The 20,613-nt window shown below is 34.4% G+C and overlaps 1 protein-coding gene across 1 annotated transcript; it reads left to right on the forward strand.

The window, feature by feature from the left end:
- Positions 1-6,901: 6,901 nt before the first annotated feature.
- Positions 6,902-9,781, forward strand: LOC109212187. The gene is made up of 3 exons (XM_019375813.1): positions 6,902-7,151; positions 7,410-9,139; positions 9,460-9,781. Exons 2-3 carry the CDS (start codon positions 8,125-8,127, stop codon positions 9,492-9,494), a joined length of 1,050 nt encoding a protein of 349 aa, XP_019231358.1. The 5' UTR covers positions 6,902-7,151; positions 7,410-8,124; the 3' UTR covers positions 9,495-9,781.
- Positions 9,782-20,613: the final 10,832 nt, after the last annotated feature.

The raw sequence follows: 20,613 nt of genomic DNA on the forward strand, positions 1-20,613 counted from the left end.
AAAAATAAATATATAAAAAATAACTACCCATTCAAATTGGGTGGGAGTAGTTTCAAGTTTGAGTTTTTAAATTATTTTAAAATAGAAAACGAAATTAAAAAAAATAATGAATTACCAATTCAAATTGGGGAATAGTTTCAAATTGGAGTTTTAAAATTATTTTAAAATAAAAAAATGAAAAATCTATTTATATATAATATACATATAAAAAACGAAAATAATAAAATAAAATAAAAGCTACCATATATATATATATAGTAATTGATTACTTTATTTGGATTAATAAATATAGATATTGTATAATTAAATATGATTAAAAAAACAACGAAAAATAAAATATATAAAAAATAACTACCCATTCAAATTGGGTGGGAGTAGTTTCAAGTTTGAGTTTTTAAATTATTTTAAAATAAAAAGCAAAAAAAAAAACTTTACCAATAAAAAAAAAGAAGAAAAACTACCCATTCAAATCGGGAAGTAGTTTCAAGTTGGAGTCTTAAAATAAAAAAACGAAAAATCTATTTATATATATATAATATAATATAATATAATATAATATAATATATGTATAATATATAATATATATAATAGGAGAGTCAAAGAAATCTATATCTATATATATTAGATAGGAGAGGCAAAGAAATGTTATAATGACAAGTGTCATAATTTCTATTAACAATATAGTTATACTAAATATTGGATAATATAATAAATAAAAATACATAACGAAAAAATTATTTGAGTATATAAGTCCCTTTAATTTAATGGAGATTTTATTTATTAAAATTTAGACAATATCTATTCTATTTATATAGATTAGGATAATCAAATAATTGTGTAATTCCAAATGTAACATCGAAAAATTAACAAAGTGACAAATATTTTTTTAATATTGACCGCGTATCGCGTGGGTACGACTACTAGTATTATTAAAAGAAGAGGAAAAAGTCCTCTCCTTAAGCCAAGTTGTAAGGCCCCGTAAAATTTTTGGCTCAAAACTTAGTAACTCGTGGTGTCGACTCCGAATGTGTGTTAGGAATGTATAAAATTCTTCGCGGCTCGCAAGCTCGCCGCGGTTCGGACCCTTGGTATTAATCTATGCTTTTAAAAATCAAAAGAATCAATTTTCCAGAAAAATGCCATTCTGCGGCCCAGAATGCGGTTGCAGATCTAGTATGCGGACCGCATTCCTACCGCATAGTGAAACAGTGGTTTGGTTAAAATTGAGGTCAAGATGCGGTCCACTATGCGACCGCATAACTGATATGCGGACCGCATTTCCACCGCAGAGTAAGACAGTGTGTCAGTCAAATTTGAGGTCAAAAATGCGGTCCACTATGCGACCGCATAACTGACATGCGGACCGCATTTCCGCCGCATACCCAAACAGTGGGATCAGGTTTTGGGACACTTTTTGCGGTCCAATATGCGGACCACATTTCGTGTCTGCGATCGCAGAATGCGACCGCAGACCTGACTCGGCCCCAATTTTTCTAAAAACTTATACCCGACCCCTTTTTTAATAAAACACCCCAACCCCCTCATTTTTAACAAGTTTCTGAACAAAATAAGAGAGAGGAAGAGAGGGTTCTTGAGAGAGAAAGTCATCTCCATCAATTTGATTCTCCAAAACTATCCGGGCCGGAAAGTTTCAAAGTGTGTGTCTTCATCCCCATTCTTGCAAGTAAAATCCCTAACCATTTTCTTTAGATTTCAGGTTTAAACTAAGGGGGGGAGTCTCATGCATTGGTTCTTGAAAATAATGGTTGAAATCATACATGCATGCCTTTTTAAAACCTAAAATCTAGTAGGAGTAGTTGGGTGAGAGTAAAGACTTGTGCAAAGGAGGGATTAATAACCTAAATAAGTTTGAGAAGCATTTGTGAACCCCAATTCTAAGTTATGTGTATTAAATTGTGCACTAGATTGACGTTGCTAGATTATTTGGTGAATTGAAAATAGAAGTTGAAAGGGAATTCGGCTCCAGGTATGTATGGCTAACTTTGACCTTTGTAAGATAACCTTGCTTAGTGTTCAATATTTGTACGTGTTATCTACGTGGGTTATTTGTGAAGTTAACTCTTGCTAGTAATACGTGTTTACTTATGCGACTATTTGTGAATTCATGAGATTTATGTGCCTTGAATGTTGTTGGTTAAGTCTTCCGATAAGATGATGCAAGTAGTTGGCAACAAACCAAGTTATGATTGTGAATGTGTTATGTGGTAAAAGATGTGGAACCAATAATGGAAAGGAATTGTAATCGATGCAATTGAAACAAATATGGTAACATTATATGTGGTTGGTTGTGGGAAACTACCGTTGTGAACTAAATTGTGCATTGGGCTATTGAATAAGAAGGAAATGGCATTAATGGTTAAAGAAATCCCTTGTGTATCGTGCTGCTATTCCTTGAGATTTGTCGTTGTTGTTATTGGGATTTGATGTTGTTGACCTTGAGATTTGTTGTTGTTATCCTTGTTCATGTAAATTGTTATTGCTGTGGCATTGTTTGTGAATTGTGATTGCTCGGTGGGATCGGATTGCGTGTCGCAATACGAAGTAATAAGGTGTGGGTTGTGGTGATAAAGATGGCCGAGGTAATAAGGGTGGTCGAGGTAATAAGGGTGGAAAGTGATCGAAATCACTATGGAAATGAAAATATGAACAAATTGTGAAAATATTGATGTGGAAATGTGGAAGGGGAAACAGGAGAGATTGTAAACTTGTTTGGCTTGATTGTTCCTTCTTTGTGGATTTGATTGTTGTTTCTATTACTGTTACTTACTTGTTTATGGTTTGAGTTTACTTGGAGCAATGTTTGATCAAACCTACCAGTACAATTCAAATGTACTGACGTCCTTTTTGCCAGGGGCGCTACATTCGTGTTATGATTGTAGGTGGATCCATAGCAGGTACTCCAGTTCACCGATCGTAGCTCCCCTTCGTCCTCCATCAGCTGTTTTGGTGAGCCCCTTTCCTCTCAGGGCCCTGCGTGGCTCAGGCCGCTTTGTTTCCGGAGTTTTATTTTAATTTTTGTGTAAGGTATAGCCGGAGCCTTGTTGCCGGCATTTCCATATTATTCTTTAGTTGTAGTTAGAGGCTCCGTAGACAGGTTGTGGGTAGTGTCGGGCATGGGAATTTAAAATAGAAGTATTGATGTTTAGCAATGTATAAAACTTCTAATACCTTTAATATTGCGAATGAAGTTGCTAATTGAAAATGAAATGGAAACCGTTAATGATATGTTTATAGAATTTGATTAGTGGAGTCCATCTCCTATTTATTCACGAGTTAGATTGGGTAGAATGAGATCTAACATGCTTGCTCGGTCGGGTTTACTCGGTTGAGCGCCGGTCGCGCTCCTCGGATTTTGGGGCGTGACACAAGTGGCAGCCTAAAAAAATGCCACATGGCATAATTTGTTACTAATTAGTTATTGAGTTTATAATTAGTTATTGGTTACTTATTTTTAAATTTAAATACATATCAAAAAAGAAAATAATAAAATACAATAAAAAACTATCATATATATATATTAATTGGTTACTTTATTTGGATTAATAAATATAGATATCTTATAATTAAATATAATAAAAAGACGAAAAATAAATATATAAAAAATAACTACCCATTCAAATTGGGTGGGAGCAATTTCAAGTTTGAGTTTTTAAATTATTTTAAAATAAAAAAAAATTAAAAAAGAAAAATATGAATTACCAATTCAAGTTGGGGAGTATTTTCAAATTGGAGTTTTAAAATTATTTTAAAATAAAAAAATGAAAAATATTACCAATTCAAATTGGGGAGTAGTTTCAAATTGGAGTTTTAAAATTATTTTTTTTAAAAAAAGAAGAAAATTCTATTTATATATAATATACATATAAAAAAACGAAAATAATAAAATAAAATAAAAAGCTAATATATATATATATATATATATATATATATATAGGTTACTTTATTTGAATTTAATAAATATAGATATCTTATAATTAAATATAATAAAAAAACAACAAAAATAAATATATAAAAAATAACTACCCATTCAAATTGGGTGGGAGTAGTTTCAAGTTTGAGTTTTTAAATTATTTTAAAATAAAAATCAAAAAAAAAAATTAACCTATAAAGAAAACGAAAAAAGAGAAGTAAAATTGCCCATTCAAATCGAGAAGTAGTTTCAAGTTGGAGTTTTAAAATAATTTTAAAATAAAAAACAAAATTAAAAAAAATAATCGATTACCAATTCAAATTGGGGAGTGGTTTCAAATTGGAGTTTTAAAATTATTTTTAATTAAAAAAATGAAAAATCTATTTATATATACACTACCAAGTTGGGAAGTAGTTTCAAGTTGGAGTTTTAAAATAAAAAAAATAATAAATTACCAATTCAAATTGGGGAGTAGTTTCAAATTGGAGTTTTAAAATTATTTAGAAATAAAAAAACGAAAAATCTATTTATATATATAATATAATATAATATAATATAATATAATATAATGTAATATATGTATAATATATAATATATAATATATATAATAGGAGAGTCAAAGAAATCTATATCTATATCTATATCTATATCTATATCTATCTATATATATATATATATATATATATATATATATATATATATATATATATATAATAGGAGAGGCAAAGAAATGTTATAATGACAAGTGTCATAATTTCTATTAACAATATAATTATACTAAATATTGGATAATATAATAAATAAAAATANCAAAAAATCTATATATATATATATATATATATATATATATATATATATAGATAGATAGATAGATAGATAGATAATAGGAGAGGCAAAGAAATGTTATAATGACAAGTGTCATAATATCTATTAATAATATAATTATACTAAAGATTGGATAATATAATAAATAAAAATACATAACGAAAAAATTATTTGATGACTATATAAGTCCCTTTAATTTAATGGAGATTTTATTTATTAAAATTTAGACAATATCTATTCTATTTATATAGAATAGGATAATCAAATAATTGTGATAATTCCAAATGTAACATCGAAAAATTAACAAAGTGACAAATATTTTTTTAATATTGATCGCGCATCGCACGAGTACGACTACTAGTTTTCTTTTAAATGAAGCAGCTCTTTGAGGGCACTTTTAAGTGGAAACTCTTGTTGCAGTTAAAATACTCGCAAATCTTTCGGCAAAAAGTAACCATAAATTAAAAGCACTTTTTCTTTTTCTTATGCATTTCATAATCCGAAAAATTAAGTCCCGGCAAATGTATTTATGTTTCAAATGCCATGATCAATCAAAGTCCTTTTTTCTTACCATATATTGTTAGGTGTTTGTTATGCTTTTTGACGATATTTGGTTTTCCTATTCCTTGAAGAAATGGCAATATATTTACCATCATTAATTTTACCTTTTAGGGAAAGGAAAACATATTTCTTCCATATTTGGACGAATATGAAAGAAGTATATTTTTCTTGTCCTAAAAGGTAAAATCAATTATGGTAAATATGTTTCCCTTCCTTCAAGGAATAGGAAAACCAAATATGGTAAGAAAATCAGGACAAACACGTAACAATTCTCTCATTTGGCCTGAATTTTTTGATAAAATAAACTTGATCCACCTTCTTCACATAACTTTCAACCGGTTGCATCTCCAAATCTCCACCACAAAATTTATCTCAACATGAGTAACATTGCGGTCAAATTTCTTAGACAAAAATCATGATTACCGTCAAATAGATTGCGACAAGAACTAAACCCGCCTAGATGAACCTCGCTCTGATAACGCCTTTTAGGATTGAAATAATCAAGTTTTATGCGAAATCTAGCAAAGCAAATTTTGAATGACGATAAATCAGACAACAAAAGAGAAGTATATCAAAAGAGACACAAACATTTAACGTGGTTCGGATATATATAGTATTCAAACACTGCCCGGCTAATTCAGTAGGTCCATTTATGCGTAATCACTCCAACCCGGAATTTTTTTCATTCTCAGGCCTCAAATAGAGATCCCATTTACCCCATCATGTCCTTTGGTAGTGACCGGTGAGTGAATAGTATTAATGAAGTTTCCTATCATTAGAGGTGCAAAATTTTGGAGGAAAACCGGAGGGCAAACTATAAAATACTGTGTGTTATGAACAATTTAAAGAAGAAAGAACAATATTGCAGAGAAAGAGAGAGAAAATTCTTATTGAATTTTGGAATTAATTACAATAGAATAGGGAGAGGCTGACTTAGCCACCAAGTAATAAACCCTAAAATCTCTCTAAATATAGACATTTACCATAAATAAAATTCTATTTATAACACCGTGGGAGTTATAAATTAATAATAAAAAAAGAGCCTTTCAGCTGGGAATGTTGAACTCAGTTTTTTTTATTTGGTTCGCATTTAACTATTTAGTTTTTCTGCATTCACTCCATGACTTGTCAATAATATTTCATTAAAATAAAAATCAGGCATTTCTTTATTCAAGTTGTATATACTTCACCTAGTATTTTGGTAGCTTGATCTAGAGGAGAAAGTGTCTCTTAGGAGTTGTCAGAGGTATCTTGCCCAAAGTACTTATCTCTGTGTCATTTTTATACTTGGTTTCGTTGAAACTATGCGTTACCTCTGACAAAATTTAAGACAATCGGTTGAACTTATTCATTATATGCTCCATCTGCCTCTGATGTCAATTGTCAGACAATACTTTCTTACAAAAGATGACATATCATGTAATTTTTTGGTAATGAACTAAAAGAATGAGTGGCCTTTTATTTGGATTTGAATAGGTCAAGTCAATGGCCTCTATTTATGTGATTACAATTGTATATCCTATTTCTCTTACATAAATGATGCGTGTTTATCCCGCTTTTGTCCTACAGGAGAAAAGTCCACCTATGCACTTCAGTAGGCAGAATGTCAACTGTTAAATTTACCTTGAACAAGTACAACTCGTCCATTCACCTCTAAAATTGAGCACTGCAACATCCTTTATACATACACACGCGCGCACACACACACATTCTTCAAAAAGTTCCACTACTGTTCAGGTTTTGTTATGCACTTGACCTACATGAATCTGCTTAACTGATTTTGTTCAAGGCGGTGATACAAGTTTTGAGACAATTATGGTGTACAGAATCTTATGTAATTTTTCCTGCTTCCAATATTCCTCTGAGCTATGTTTGATTATAAAGTTGATATTGCAGCTTTTGATTCCATGACATGCTGAACTCTTTACATCTTGGCAATATGCAAACATGTGGTTTTTGAATTTCTTGTTATTTCACTCATGTAATGCTAACATTTGGTTTTTGAATTTTTTGTTATTATAGCTGTTGATTGGGCAAGTTATTTCACTCATGTGATGCTAACATTTGGTTTTTGAATTTTTTGTTATTATAGCTGTTGATTGGGCTATATTACCCCTGCAATATGCTTTGTGGATGTTGATGGTGTACTTGATAGATGTATGGAAGCTCAATCTCACAGATGCAGCTGCAATTGTTAATATTTTCCTTGGTTTGATAATGTTAAAGGAAATGTTACTTAGCCAATAAGGATAATTTAGTAAATTCACCAGCTAGGTAGTTATTCTGTTAAGATGGTAGTTAGTAGTTAGTTAGCTAGTATTAATTAGTCTAAACTAGCTTAGCAACTATAAATATTCTATATACATCATTGCTGTAACTTAAGTGAAAGAATAATAAGAAAAGATTTTCTCTCTACACGTTCTTCTTCTTCATTCTGCTTTCTATCTATCTTCTTCTCCTTTCTTCATCTTAGTCACTAAATCAGTGAAATTCACCATTGCTATTGAATTTAGATCATGGTATCGGAGCAATCAAAGCCAAATCCAGCTTTGATTTGATCCAATTCCGCAAATTCAAACTGAATTTTCACAGTTCTTGGTTGTATCGAAAAGTTCAAGATATGCAAAATGGGTGATCAACAAGATCATAATTCACAGATGAATCACACATCTACTGGGGCGTCTAATCAGCCAGCAGGTATCGATTAAAATCATGCATTGTTTCTTCATCCCTCAGATGTGAGTGGTATACAAATTATTTCGTTTCAGCTAACAGGAATCGAAAACTACTCTGTTTGGTATCGATCAATGCGTGTAGCTTTGCTAGGAAGGAACAAATTAGGGATGGTAGATGGTTCTTGTAGGAAAGAAAATTTTCCTGCTGCTATGGGAAATCACTGGGGGAGAGTGAATGCTATTGTGCTATCATGGATCATGAACTCTGTAAATAGCAGTCTTCTTGGTGGCATAATGTATGCTTCTAATGCTCAGGTAGTTTGGGATGATTTGTATGAAAGATTCTATAAGGTATATGATGCAAGAACTTTTAACTTGCATAAAGAAATAGCAACATTGACTCAAGGAACTTCGTCTGTTTCTGTATATTATTCGAAGCTGAAGGATATGTGGGAAGAATTTGAGTCCTTAATACCAGTTCCTGGATGTGACTGTCCAAGATCTAGGGATTTTGTGGTGTATCTGCAGAAGCTAAAAGTATATCAGTTTCTTATGGGACTTAATGAATCTTATTCACAAGCCAGGAGTCAAATTCTCATGAGAAGTCCTCTCCCAACAGTTAATCAAGCATATTCAATGATAATTAGTGATGAGAGTCAAAAAGCAGTAGCTGCTACATCTGGAATTTTAGGTGCAAATCCTATAGGAAATTATAATGTAGCAATGTATACAAGAAATATGGGAAATCAGAAGTATAAAAAGAATTATAATGTTCAATGTGACTTCTGTAAACTCAAGGGACATAGCAAAGAAAATTGTTTCAAGATCATTGGTTACCCCCCAGATTTCAAGTTTAAAAAGAAAGGTAATGGTGGAACAGGAGGACCTGCATCATATAATGTTCTTGCAGAGATGCCAAATCAACAAGCTAGTGCAAACTCAACTGGAAAATATCAGCAGGCACAGACTCAGGCACAACAGACTCAGATGACCAATACCTTCCAAAATTTTGGTCATGCTAATAACTCTCAGGCAATACCAGTGCCACAAATAGGAGCATTTACAAAAGATCAATATGAACAAATACTACAAATCCTCAACAAAACTAACACTGAAAATAGCACTAGCTCTGCAGCAAATGTAACAGGTATGAGTACTGCCTTACTATTCTCAAATTGTCCAAAAGAATGGATTATTGACACTGGTGCAACAAACCACATGGTGTCTGATATTGAAATGCTAAATCAGAACTCTATTGTTGAAAATACTAACCCTAAGAGGGTATGTTTACCTAATGGTGAAGTGTCTCATGTTACTCACACTGGAACTAGCTCAATATCAGCTAGGAGTACACTTAAAAATATTTTCCATCTGCCTCAGTTCAAGTTCAATTTAATGTCAGTGTCAAAGATGACTAAAGAGCTAGCTTGTGCAGCAACCTTCTATCCTCATTTCTGTATTTTTCAGGATCTCTTCAATGGGAGGGTGAAGGAGATTGGTAAAGAAAGAGATGGATTATACATTCTGCTAAGTCAGCTGGCTAACAAGGATATGAATTTCAGCCTACTTGTCAAGGAAGTGTTTACAGCTAAAGAAATAAGTCTATGGCATAGAAGATTTGGGCATGTGTCTGTAATTGTCCTAAAGAAAATGCTTCAGAATAAAGCTGAGTTTATAGCAGAAGTAGTGAATAAATGTAATGTTTGTCCCTGTGCAAAACATACCAGACTACCTTTTCCAACAAGTTGTATTAGAAGTACTGAAGTTTTTGAGCTAGTATATATGGATATTTGGGGACCATATAAGACTCCTACCTTTGATGGAAATAAATTTTTCTTGACTATAGTAGATGACTTCTCCAGAATGACTTGGATCTGTTTGTTAAAATTGAAATCTGATGCATGTTTTGTTATTCAGTATTTTTTGAGCTTTGTTCAAACACAATTCAACAAGATGGTTAAGACAATAAGAACAGACAATGACACAGAATTTGTCAATACATTCTGCAGTGATTTGTTCAAGAAATTAGGCATAATACATCAGAGAACATGTGTCTATACACCTCAGCAAAATGGAGTAGCTGAGAGAAAACATAGACACATTTTAGAAGTGATCAGAGCAATTAGATTTCAAGCTAATATTCCTATCAAATTCTGGGGTCACTGTGTTCAAGCAGTTGTATATATAATTAACAGATTGCCTTCATCAGTCATAGGTGTTTCACCTTATGAAAGACTATACAACAGAAAACCTTCTCTCAACCATTTAAGAATACTAGGGTGTCTATGTGTTAAGGTCTTCCAAGAAACTGACAAATTAAAATCAAGGGCCAAAACTGCAGTTTTGATGAGCTACTCAGAGGTACAAAAAGGCTATATCCTGTATGATCTATCCACACATCTGTTCTTTGTAAACAGAGATGTTATATTTAGAGAAGATGTTTTTCCATTCAAAGAAAATACTGCACATCCACCTCCTATATTTCAGACTCAATATAACTCATATAACAGACATTTGGAAGATTACAACCAGTCAGTAGTTCCTTGCCAACTTTCAAACACAGAGATCTATGAAGATGATTATATGAATGCAGATACAGAAGTATGTCAAAATTCTGATAGTCAAGACAAGATAGAAGAACTGAATACTGCACCATCAATCACAACAAATCTACAACAAAACCATACTTCAACTGATCTTCCTACTGTCTCAGCTGAAAATCAACAGACTCAATAAATCAATACTACTAGGAGATCTGGTAGAGAAAAACATCCACCCATATGGATGAAGGATTTTATCTCCTTAAATGTACATCATGATGTTACCTATCCTATTTCCAACTATATATCCTATGAGAATATTTCACCTAAGTATCAAGCTTACATCTCTACTCTTTCTGAAACAACAGAACCTAATTCCTATGCAGAAGCAGTTAAAGATCCTAGATGGGTTGATGCAATGAAATCAGAAATTGAAGCTCTAGAAAGCAATCACACATGGGAAGTTGTTGCTTTACCAGAAGGAAAAACACCCATAGGGTGCAAATGGATATACAAAATCAAGTACAAAGCTACAGGGGAGATAGAAAGATTCAAAGATAGACTTGTAGCTAAAGGCTACAGTCAAAGAGAAGGTATAGATTACCAGGAAACCTTTTCTCCTGTGGTTAAAATGGTAACAATAAGGACTGTTCTAGCAATTGCAGCTTCCAGAAATTGGCATGTACATCAAATGGATGTGTACAATGCATTTTACAAGGTGATCTACATGATGAAATTTACATGGATCTACCACAAGGATTTAAGAGTCAGGGGGAGTATAAATCTGTATGTAGACTCAAAAAATCCTTGTATGGACTCAAGCAAGCTCCAAGGCAATGGAACTCAAAGTTGACAGAAGCTCTATTGAAATTCAAATTTAATCAGAGTCCATTTGATCATTCTTTATTTGTGAAGAAAACTGATAGTGGAACTATAGTTGTATTGGTATATGTAGATGATATGCTCCTAGCAGGAGACAATCTAAATCTGATACAAGATACTAAAAAAGCTCTACAACAGACCTTTAAAATGAAGGATTTAGGGGAACTTAAGTATTTCCTTGGAATAGAATTTGCAAACCTATCAACACTCCTATGGATACAAACATAAAACTCACAACAAGAGAGTTTGATGAACATTTCTGCAAAAATGATCTAGCAGAAGATGAATTGCTAGCAGATCAAGGAAGCTATCAAAGAATCATAGGTAAACTTTTGTACCTAACTGTTACTAGGCCAGACATATCCTACAGTGTTCAGACACTCAGTCAATATCTACAACAACCAAAGAAATCACACATGGAAGCTGCATTACGAATTGTGAGATATATCAAAAATCAACCAGGCCAAGGCATTCTTCTATTTAGCAACAACAATGAAACAGTTACAGCTTATTGTGATGCTGACTCGGCAGCTTGTCCTCATACCAGAAAATCAGTTACTGGATATCTAATAAAAATAGGAGATTCACTGGTCTCATGGAAGTCTAAGAAGCAAACTACAATCTCCAGAAGTTCTGCAGAAGCAGAATATAGAAGCCTAGCATCTATTGTTGCTGAATTAACATGGCTACTGGGATTAATAAAAGAGATTGATGTAAAAGTTGATCAGCCAGTTACTATCTTCTGTGACAGCAAAGCTGCTATTCAAATAGCAGCCAACCCAGTCTATCATGAAAGGACAAAACATATAGAAATAGACTGCCATTTTATAAGAGAGAAAATTCAACAAGGCATGGTCAAAACTGAGTATATTCCTACAAATGAACAACCTGCAGACATATTCACAAAAGGACTAAACAGAGTACAACATCAATACATGAGCTCCAAGCTAGGGACATTTAATGTTTTTATGCCCTCTAGCTTGAGGGGGAGTGTTAAAGGAAATGTTACTTAGCCAATAAGGATAGTTTAGTAAATTCACCAGCTAGGTAGTTATTCTGTTAAGATGGTAGTTAGTAGTTCGTTAGCTAGTATTAATTAGTCTAAACTAGCTTAGCAACTATAAATATTCTATATAGATGATTGTTGTAAGTTAAGTGAAAGAATAATAAGAAAAGATTTTCTCTCTACACGTTCTTCTTCTTCATTCCGCTTTCTATCTATCTTCTTCTCCTTTCTTCATCTTAGTCACTAAATCAGTGACATTCACCATTGCTACTGAATTTAGATCAGATAACAACCCTACAGTTAGTCATGATGTTCTCCGCTCATGGCTTATTTGGAAATTATCCAATATTAATGGGTTCTATTTTCGCCTGTTGTGCGGTACATCCTCATTGTTTAATTATTGAACTCCTGCATTCTCTTTTGGAACATTCTCATCTTGTAATTGTCCCGAGTGTTTCTTCCTGTTAGCTTGAGTTAACTTCCAGTATCTTTCCTAACACTGCCTTGGATGACACACATGTTGAAGGATGTAATATGGTCAAGCTGCTTGTTTGCAGTGAATGTCGTCCAAAGATGTCATAACAAACAAATGGATAAATTGCCCACTAATATATGCTTGCAGATGTATAGTCTGTAGACTTTTTGTTGTTTGCTATTGCTGAATTGGTAATAATTAGTCACTAAATCATTTCATATATATTGTCAAAGCAATTTCAAAGCCAGTTAAACAATTAGGATTGAAATCAACTGGATATAACCTAGTCTGCTTGTAGCTCAAGGCTGTGAATACTGGGGCTGACTCTCCAATTTGCTACTTACATCTTATAATGGACTAAATCTTTTCAAAATTTGTGTAACACTAATTTTCCGCTATGTATGTATCTTTGCTTCTATTTTACCATATGTGGAAGAGCGAGTCTCTCAAGTATGGCAGCCTAGCAATTTCCTATGACAGTTTTCTTCTTGTTTCTGTCCATGCAACACATCATCAATTTTGTCATACATTTCAAATCATTAAGATCTCTGTCCTGAACCTGGTTAAATCTCTCCAAAACTTTGATGCTTAGATCTGATCATCTCATTTTGCAAGCTCTAGAATGCTCAATGCCGAAAAGAATGAGATTCACACTAGTGTTATTCACAATTTTCTGCGAACTGTTGAGTTTGAGTAAAATTCGACCAAATATTACTTTGAAACACTATTATGAGCTACCACTACTATATTTCATATTTTGTCTTCCTTGAAACCTTGTATCTTGGTGCTAAATTTGGATTTGCTTCCAACAGTTATAGGCCAAAACTTTAATGCGTGAACTTATTATACCTGAGGAAGCTGTCAGTGCGAACTCATGAACTTATTTAATTCTTATAAATCTTAACCAAATGGAGTCAAATGGAGGTACGCTTCCTATTAAGTCTAGCTAAGTATTTTCTTGTGCAAAATTAACCAACAGATGAACACAAACCTTTTGACGTGCCAATTTACCAGAGAAATCTGTCAGCATGAACTCATGAACCTTTTTTAACGCTTAGACTCTTATCCTAATGGGAGTATAAAATAGAAACTCACTTTCTATTAAGTTTAAGTTTCTTGTATATATGCAGGGCATGGGTTTTTTAACAATGTCAACACCACCAGTCCTTGCTAAGGCTACTGGAACATGCAGTGCTTATGAGCCTGAATGCATTGGTCAAAGCCAGCGCATACTCTTCTACACCGGGTTGGCTTTGTTTGCTCTTGGAGGATCTGGTCAAACAGTAAGCATAAGCTCTTTCATAAATGATCAACTTGGAGAAGATTCTATCGGGCTAGACGTCTGGTCTCTGCAACGTTGCGCGGTGATGCTGTTCAAAGCTTCTGCTGTTTTAGGATTTTCATACATATCACCGTGGTCACTTTGGTTTGGTATCCCAACAATATGTTATACAGTGGTGGCATTATTATTCTTGACTGGATCTTGTACCTATAAATACGCTAAACCAAAAGGTAGCCCTATCACTACTATATTTCGGGTCCTTGCAGCGTCTATCTCCAAGTTATTCTATCGACTGCCTACAGATGTTTCACAGCTATATAACGTATCTGACCGTTGTAGAGAATACCTGCCTCAAACCAATGGACTGAGGTCCCTCCCTCTCTCTCTCTCTCTCTGTCATTGTCTGTGTTTTGCTCCATTTGTGTTTGCCTTAATCTTAAGAAGTATCTCAAGTTTCAGTCCCCGATTCTTTATTTTGTTTGCCATCTTAGATTTTAACGATCTTTTCTGCTACTTGTCCATTGTGAACTGGTGATCAACTGTAGACTCAGTTATCACAAGGCATAGGATCCTCGTCGTCTTTTCCTTGATTGCAGTCTATCATGGATTAGTGAGGGAGGAAATTGTACTAACGCAAGTGTTGGAAAAAAAAATAATTTGGGAGAGCAAGACAACAAAACACTCAAACACTCACAACTCACTTTAAGAATGGAGAAGAAATGATATTTTTCATTCAACTTGACTTGTTCCAAATGGCTAGCATACATGGGTATTTATAGTAGAACTCCTACATGTATCTAGCCTAAACTTCATGTAAACACACTAACTAAATTCACATTAGTCTACACTAGTTCATACATCTCATAATGAAGTTCACATTAGTCTACATGCTAATATGAACTAATCTAAACATATTTAATACAAATGTGAACTAATGGAAACAAGTTTATTATAATTTTAACATCCCCCCTTAAACTTGTTTCATCACTCCAAGCGCCATCCTTAGCTTTTGAAAAACTTCAATCTTTAATGGCTTGGTGAAAATATCCGCAATTTGATCTTGCGACTTCACATGCTCAAGCTCCACAACTTTATTAGATATACAATCTCTAATAAAGTGATACCTTGTATCTATATGCTTGCTCCTTTCATGAAATACAGGATTTTTGGCTAACTCGATAGCCGACTTGTTGTCAACAAAAATCTTTGTGGCATCCTTTTGTGGTTGGTGAAGTTCCTCCAACAAACTTCTTAACCAAATTGCATGACAAACACATGAGCAAGCTGCAACATACTCCACCTCACAAGTTGACAAAGTAACAATTGGTTGTTTTTTAGAATTCCATGTAAATGCAGAATTTCCAAGAAAGAAAACAAACCCAGTAGTACTTTTACGATCATCAATATCACCAGCCCAATCACTATCACAATATCCCACAAACTTAGAATCCTTAGAAGATGAATAAAGAATTCCATAATCAAGTGTATCTTTGATGTACCGAAGTATTCTTTTTGCTACCTTTAAATGGGAGGTAGTAGGAGCTTCCATAAAGCGGCTCACAAGTCCAACACCATAAAGAATATCCGGCCTTGTGCATGTCAAGTACCTTAAGCTTCCAACAAGACTCTTGAAAAATGTGGGATTTACATTTTCTCCATCTCCATGCTTGGATATTTTAACTCCACATTCAACGGGGGTGCTCACGGGATTGCAATTATCCATCTCGAACTTCTTGAGAATTTCCTTTGCATATTCTCCTTGAGAAATAAAAATCCCATCCTTCCTTTGTTGCACTTGAATGCCAAGATAGTAGGACATTAATCCAATGTCCGTCATCTCAAATTCTCTAGCCATTGCTTCCTTGAATTCTTCAAACATCTTAGGATTATTTCCTGTAAAAATCAAGTCATCTACATACAAGCAAACAAGTAAAATGTCTCCATTTTTAGCAATTTTTACATAAAGTGCATGTTCATGTGGACATTTTGAAAAACCATTTGCTTGAAAATATTTATCAATTCTACTATTCCAAGCCCGCGGAGCTTGCTTCAACCCATATAAAGCCTTTTTCAATTTCAAGACTTTATTTTCTTGTCCTTCAACCTTATAGCCCAAAGGTTGATCAATGTAGACTTCTTCCTCCAATACGCCATTCAAAAAAGCTGACTTCACATCCATTTGATGGATTTTCCATTGATTTTGGGCGGCCAAGGCAATGACAAAGCGAATTGTTTCCAAACGAGCAACCGGTGCAAATACCTCTTCATAGTCAATACCGGCTTTTTGCTTGTATCCTTTAGCTACTAATCTTGCTTTGTACTTTTCTACTTCACCCTTGGAATTCTTCTTTAGCTTGTACACCCATTTGACTCCAATGGTGCTTTTTCCTTTTGGAAGTGTGACCAACTCCCATGTTTCATTCTTTTTTATTGCCTTGATTTCTTCATCCATGGCATCTCTCCATTTGGAATTTTGGAATGCATCCTCAAAGCTTATAGGCTCACTATCCACCAATAAACAAAAATGAGTAAAATCATATAAATCATTTCTTACCACTTCCGTGTTTTCATACAAGTCACGGAGACTTCTACTCTTGTGAGGTGCTTCACTTGAACTTGAACTTGATTCCTCCACTTCTTGATTTTGTGGCGGAGGTGTTGATAGTGGTGAGATAGGTTGCTCCACATCTTCTTCATCATCATCAAATAATGGACTAAAAGAGTAATCTTGCTCTTTAGTCTTCCAATCCCAAGCACTATCTTCATCAAACTCAACATCTCTACTCAAAGTGACCTTGCCATTTTTGGGATTATACAATTTATAACCTTTAGAATTTTGATCATAACCAATAAAAACATACCTCTCACTTTTGTCATCGAGCTTGGTCCTCTTTTCATCATGTATATGTGCATATGCAATGCTTCCGAAAACTCGCAAGTGAGAAACTTTTGGCTTGAAACCACTCCATGCCTCTTGAGGTGTTTTTCCATGAACACGTTTTGTGTGGCAACGATTTAGTAAGTATACCGCACAAGCAACAGCTTCAGCCCAAAATTCCTTTGGCATATTTTTGCTCTTCAACATACTCCTCACCATGTTAAGAATGGTCCGGTTCTTTCTTTCCACAACGCCATTTTGTTGTGGTGATCTTGGCACGGTTAAAAAATGGCGAACTCCATTTTTCTCACAAAAAACTTTGAATTCATTTGAAGTGAATTCTCCACCATTGTCCGACCGAAGTGACTTAATTTGATAGCCACTTTGTTTCTCCACCATCCTCTTGAATTTTTTAAAGGTTTCAAACACCTCTGATTTTGCCTTTAAAAAATAAACCCAAGTTTTTGTAGAATAATCATCAATGAAAAGTAAAAAATAATTACTTTTACCAAGTGAAGATGGCTTGATAGGTCCGCAAACATCCATGTGAATTAACTCCAAAGGGCATCTTGCTCTTGTCAAAGACTCTTTAGGAAAGCTTTTTCTAGCTTGCTTTCCAAAGATACATCCTTCGCAAAATTGGTTGGGATGATTAATACTTGGCAATCCATTCACCATGTTTTCTTTATCCATCAACCTTAAGCTATCAAAATTCAAGTGACCAAATCTCATATGCCAAAGCCAAGAGGAGTCTTTGGCACATGAAAGTAAGCATCTTGGAGCATCATTTTGAAGATTTAAAATGAACATTTTATTATTAGCCATAGGAACTTTAGCTAATAATCTCCCTTTTTCATCTCTCATAAACAACTTTTTATCTTTCAAATGAATGTCATAATTTTCCTCCAAAAGTTGTCCCAAACTCAAAATGTTACTTTTCATCTCCGGCACATATAAAACATTAGAAATTAATTGATGACTTCCATCCTTCAAGCGAATTAAAATCGTACCTTTTCCTTTGATTTTAACACGTGAAGAATCTCCAAAAGTGATTGTGCCACGATTCAACTCTTCAAGTTCCACAAATAAATCCTTCTTTCCACAAATATGGCTACTTGCACCGGAATCAAGGTACCATCGGTGCTTCTCGGCACTTTCTTCTCCTTTGCATGCGAGAAGCAAGGTGGCATCTTCATCTTCATTTTTGCTCTCCACGAAATTATTTTTCTCTTCAAAGTTATCTTTACATTCCCAAGAAAAATGACCAAATTTATGACAAGTATAACATTCAATATTTGATTTGTCATACCTTCCTTGATTTTGCCTCCATCCTTTCCCTCTTCCACGACCTCTTCTTGAATTAAAGTCTTGGCCTTTATTTTCTCTACTTGAAGGTGGTTGACTACCTCCTCTTCCGCCTCTACCACGACCTCTTCCATTTCCACGGCCTCTTTGTTGCGAGCCACGCCTTTCATCTTTCTCTTTGAAAGAAAATTTTGCTTGCAACGCTTGTTCAACCGATTCTTCTTTCGGTTTCTTCAACTTCTCTTCATGTGCTTGCAAGGAACTCGAAAGCTCGTCTATGGTCATGGTGTCCAAGTCTTTGGACTCTTCAATGGCAACAACAATAAAATCAAATTTTGAAATTAAGGATCGTAGTATTTTTGCCACGACCCTATCGTCTTTCAACTCTTCACCATATCTTTTCATTTGATTGACAATAGCCAAAACTCTCGAAATATAATCCACAACATATTCATTTTCCTTCATATGCAATGATTCAAACTCTCCTCTTAAGGTTTGGAGGCGAACTTTTTTCACTTTGTCCAAACCTTTAAAAGAAGTTTGAAGAATATCCCATGCTTCCTTGGAGGTTGTTGCATTTGCAACCTTCTCGAACATCTTGTCATCCAAACCTTGATGGATGAGAGTGAGTGCCTTTTGATCCTTCTTCTTTGAGGCAACGACATCTTCTGCTTCATCAACACCGGACTCTACTGGTTCCCAAACATCATAGGCACCAAGCAAGGCCTTCATTCGAATACACCAATTTCCATAGTTCTCTTTTGTAAGCATAGGAACTTGGAATGGTGTTCCGTTAGAATTCGTCATCTTTTCTCCAAGTTTGTTGTCTTCAACCACACCGGCTCTGATACCAAATGTTGGAAAAAAAAAACAATTTGGGAGAGCAAGACAACAAAACACTCAAACACTCACAACTCACTTTAAGAATGGAGAAGAAATGATATTTTTCATTCAACTTGACTTGTTCCAAATGGCTAGCATACATGGGTATTTATAGTAGAACTCCTACATGTATCTAGCCTAAACTTCATGTAAACACACTAACTAAATTCACATTAGTCTACACTAGTTCATACATCTCATAATGAAGTTCACATTAGTCTACATGCTAATATGAACTAATCTAAACATATTTAATACAAATGTGAACTAATGGAAACAAGTTTATTATAATTTTGACAGCAAGTTATTGTGCAAAACTCAATTCAGGTGTCTAGACAAGGCTGCAATTATTTTGCCTAATCAGACTTTAGAGCAGCAACTGAGAAATAGATGGAGGCTTTGCAGCATTTCTGAGGTTGAAGTTACAAAAATAGCAATTCGCACATTCCCAATGTCTTTGACCTACATTCTAGGTGGTGTTATGACTTCTTTGTCATATACCTACTTTCTAGAGCAAGCAAAGACTATGAACAACAAGGTCTGACACCTAAGAATTCCTCTGGCAGTCTTCCTATGGTTCCAACTAGAAACAAGAGCACAATTTCCAAAACTATATCACAAATTTGTGAAGTGGCGATGGGGTTCAAGAGCAAGACTATCAGCGCCTAGAATGGGGGTGGCAGTATCTATCATTTTGGCGGTATTATGCGCTATTACAGCTGCAAAAGTGGAGTCAAGAAGACTCGCTGTGGTAAAGGACTATGGTTTAGCAGGCGAGTCTGACAAAAAAATTCCAATGAGTGTGTTCTGGCTGCTTCCACAATATCTCCTTCTAGGGACAGTAGAGGGGATGCACGAGAACAGCTTGGGAAAGTACTACAGTAGTTACTTTGAGAACACATCTACCCTGTACATGCTCGCTGCCTGCTGCGTGATGCACGGGTTAGGATGTATAAGCAACATTTTGTTAGTGTACATAGTGAGTAAGGTTAGTCAGAGGGGAAATAAAGTACGTTGGTTTCAGGATACCCTGAATAAGAGTCGACTTGATAAGTATTACTGGACTTTGTGCTGCATATTAGCTATTGCATTTGTTTTGTTTGTTATCTGGTATGCATTCAGGGGATCAAAAGAAGAACCACAAATAGTAGACATTGACGAAACAGTTATCCAGACAGTATACTTTGAAGAAACAGTTTTCCAGACGGGGAGTCATGAAACAATTTATCAGGCAACATATACAGTTAGGACTGCAGCATAAATGCATTAAGAACTGCTGCAGTCCAATTGTTGTGCAAAACTGTTTAGCTGTTATTTATTTTCTAGGGTATCCCTACTTCTTAGGAGTTTGATTCATTTCAGTTAAGATTG

Source organism: Nicotiana attenuata, unplaced genomic scaffold (genome assembly GCF_001879085.1).
Source record: "Nicotiana attenuata strain UT unplaced genomic scaffold, NIATTr2, whole genome shotgun sequence".
Classification (NCBI taxonomy): Eukaryota; Viridiplantae; Streptophyta; class Magnoliopsida; order Solanales; family Solanaceae; genus Nicotiana; species Nicotiana attenuata.

What these genes read in the sequence shown, in the direction of transcription:
- LOC109212187 (XM_019375813.1), top strand. Translation starts at nt 8,125, where the DNA reads ATGCGTGTAGCTTTGCTAGGAAGGAACAAATTAGGGATGGTAGATGGT. An exon ending in CTCTGCAGCAAATGTAACAG is followed by an intron (nt 9,140 to 9,459) that starts GTATGAGTACTG and finishes TGTATTTTTCAG; the next exon opens with GATCTCTTCAATGGGAGGGT.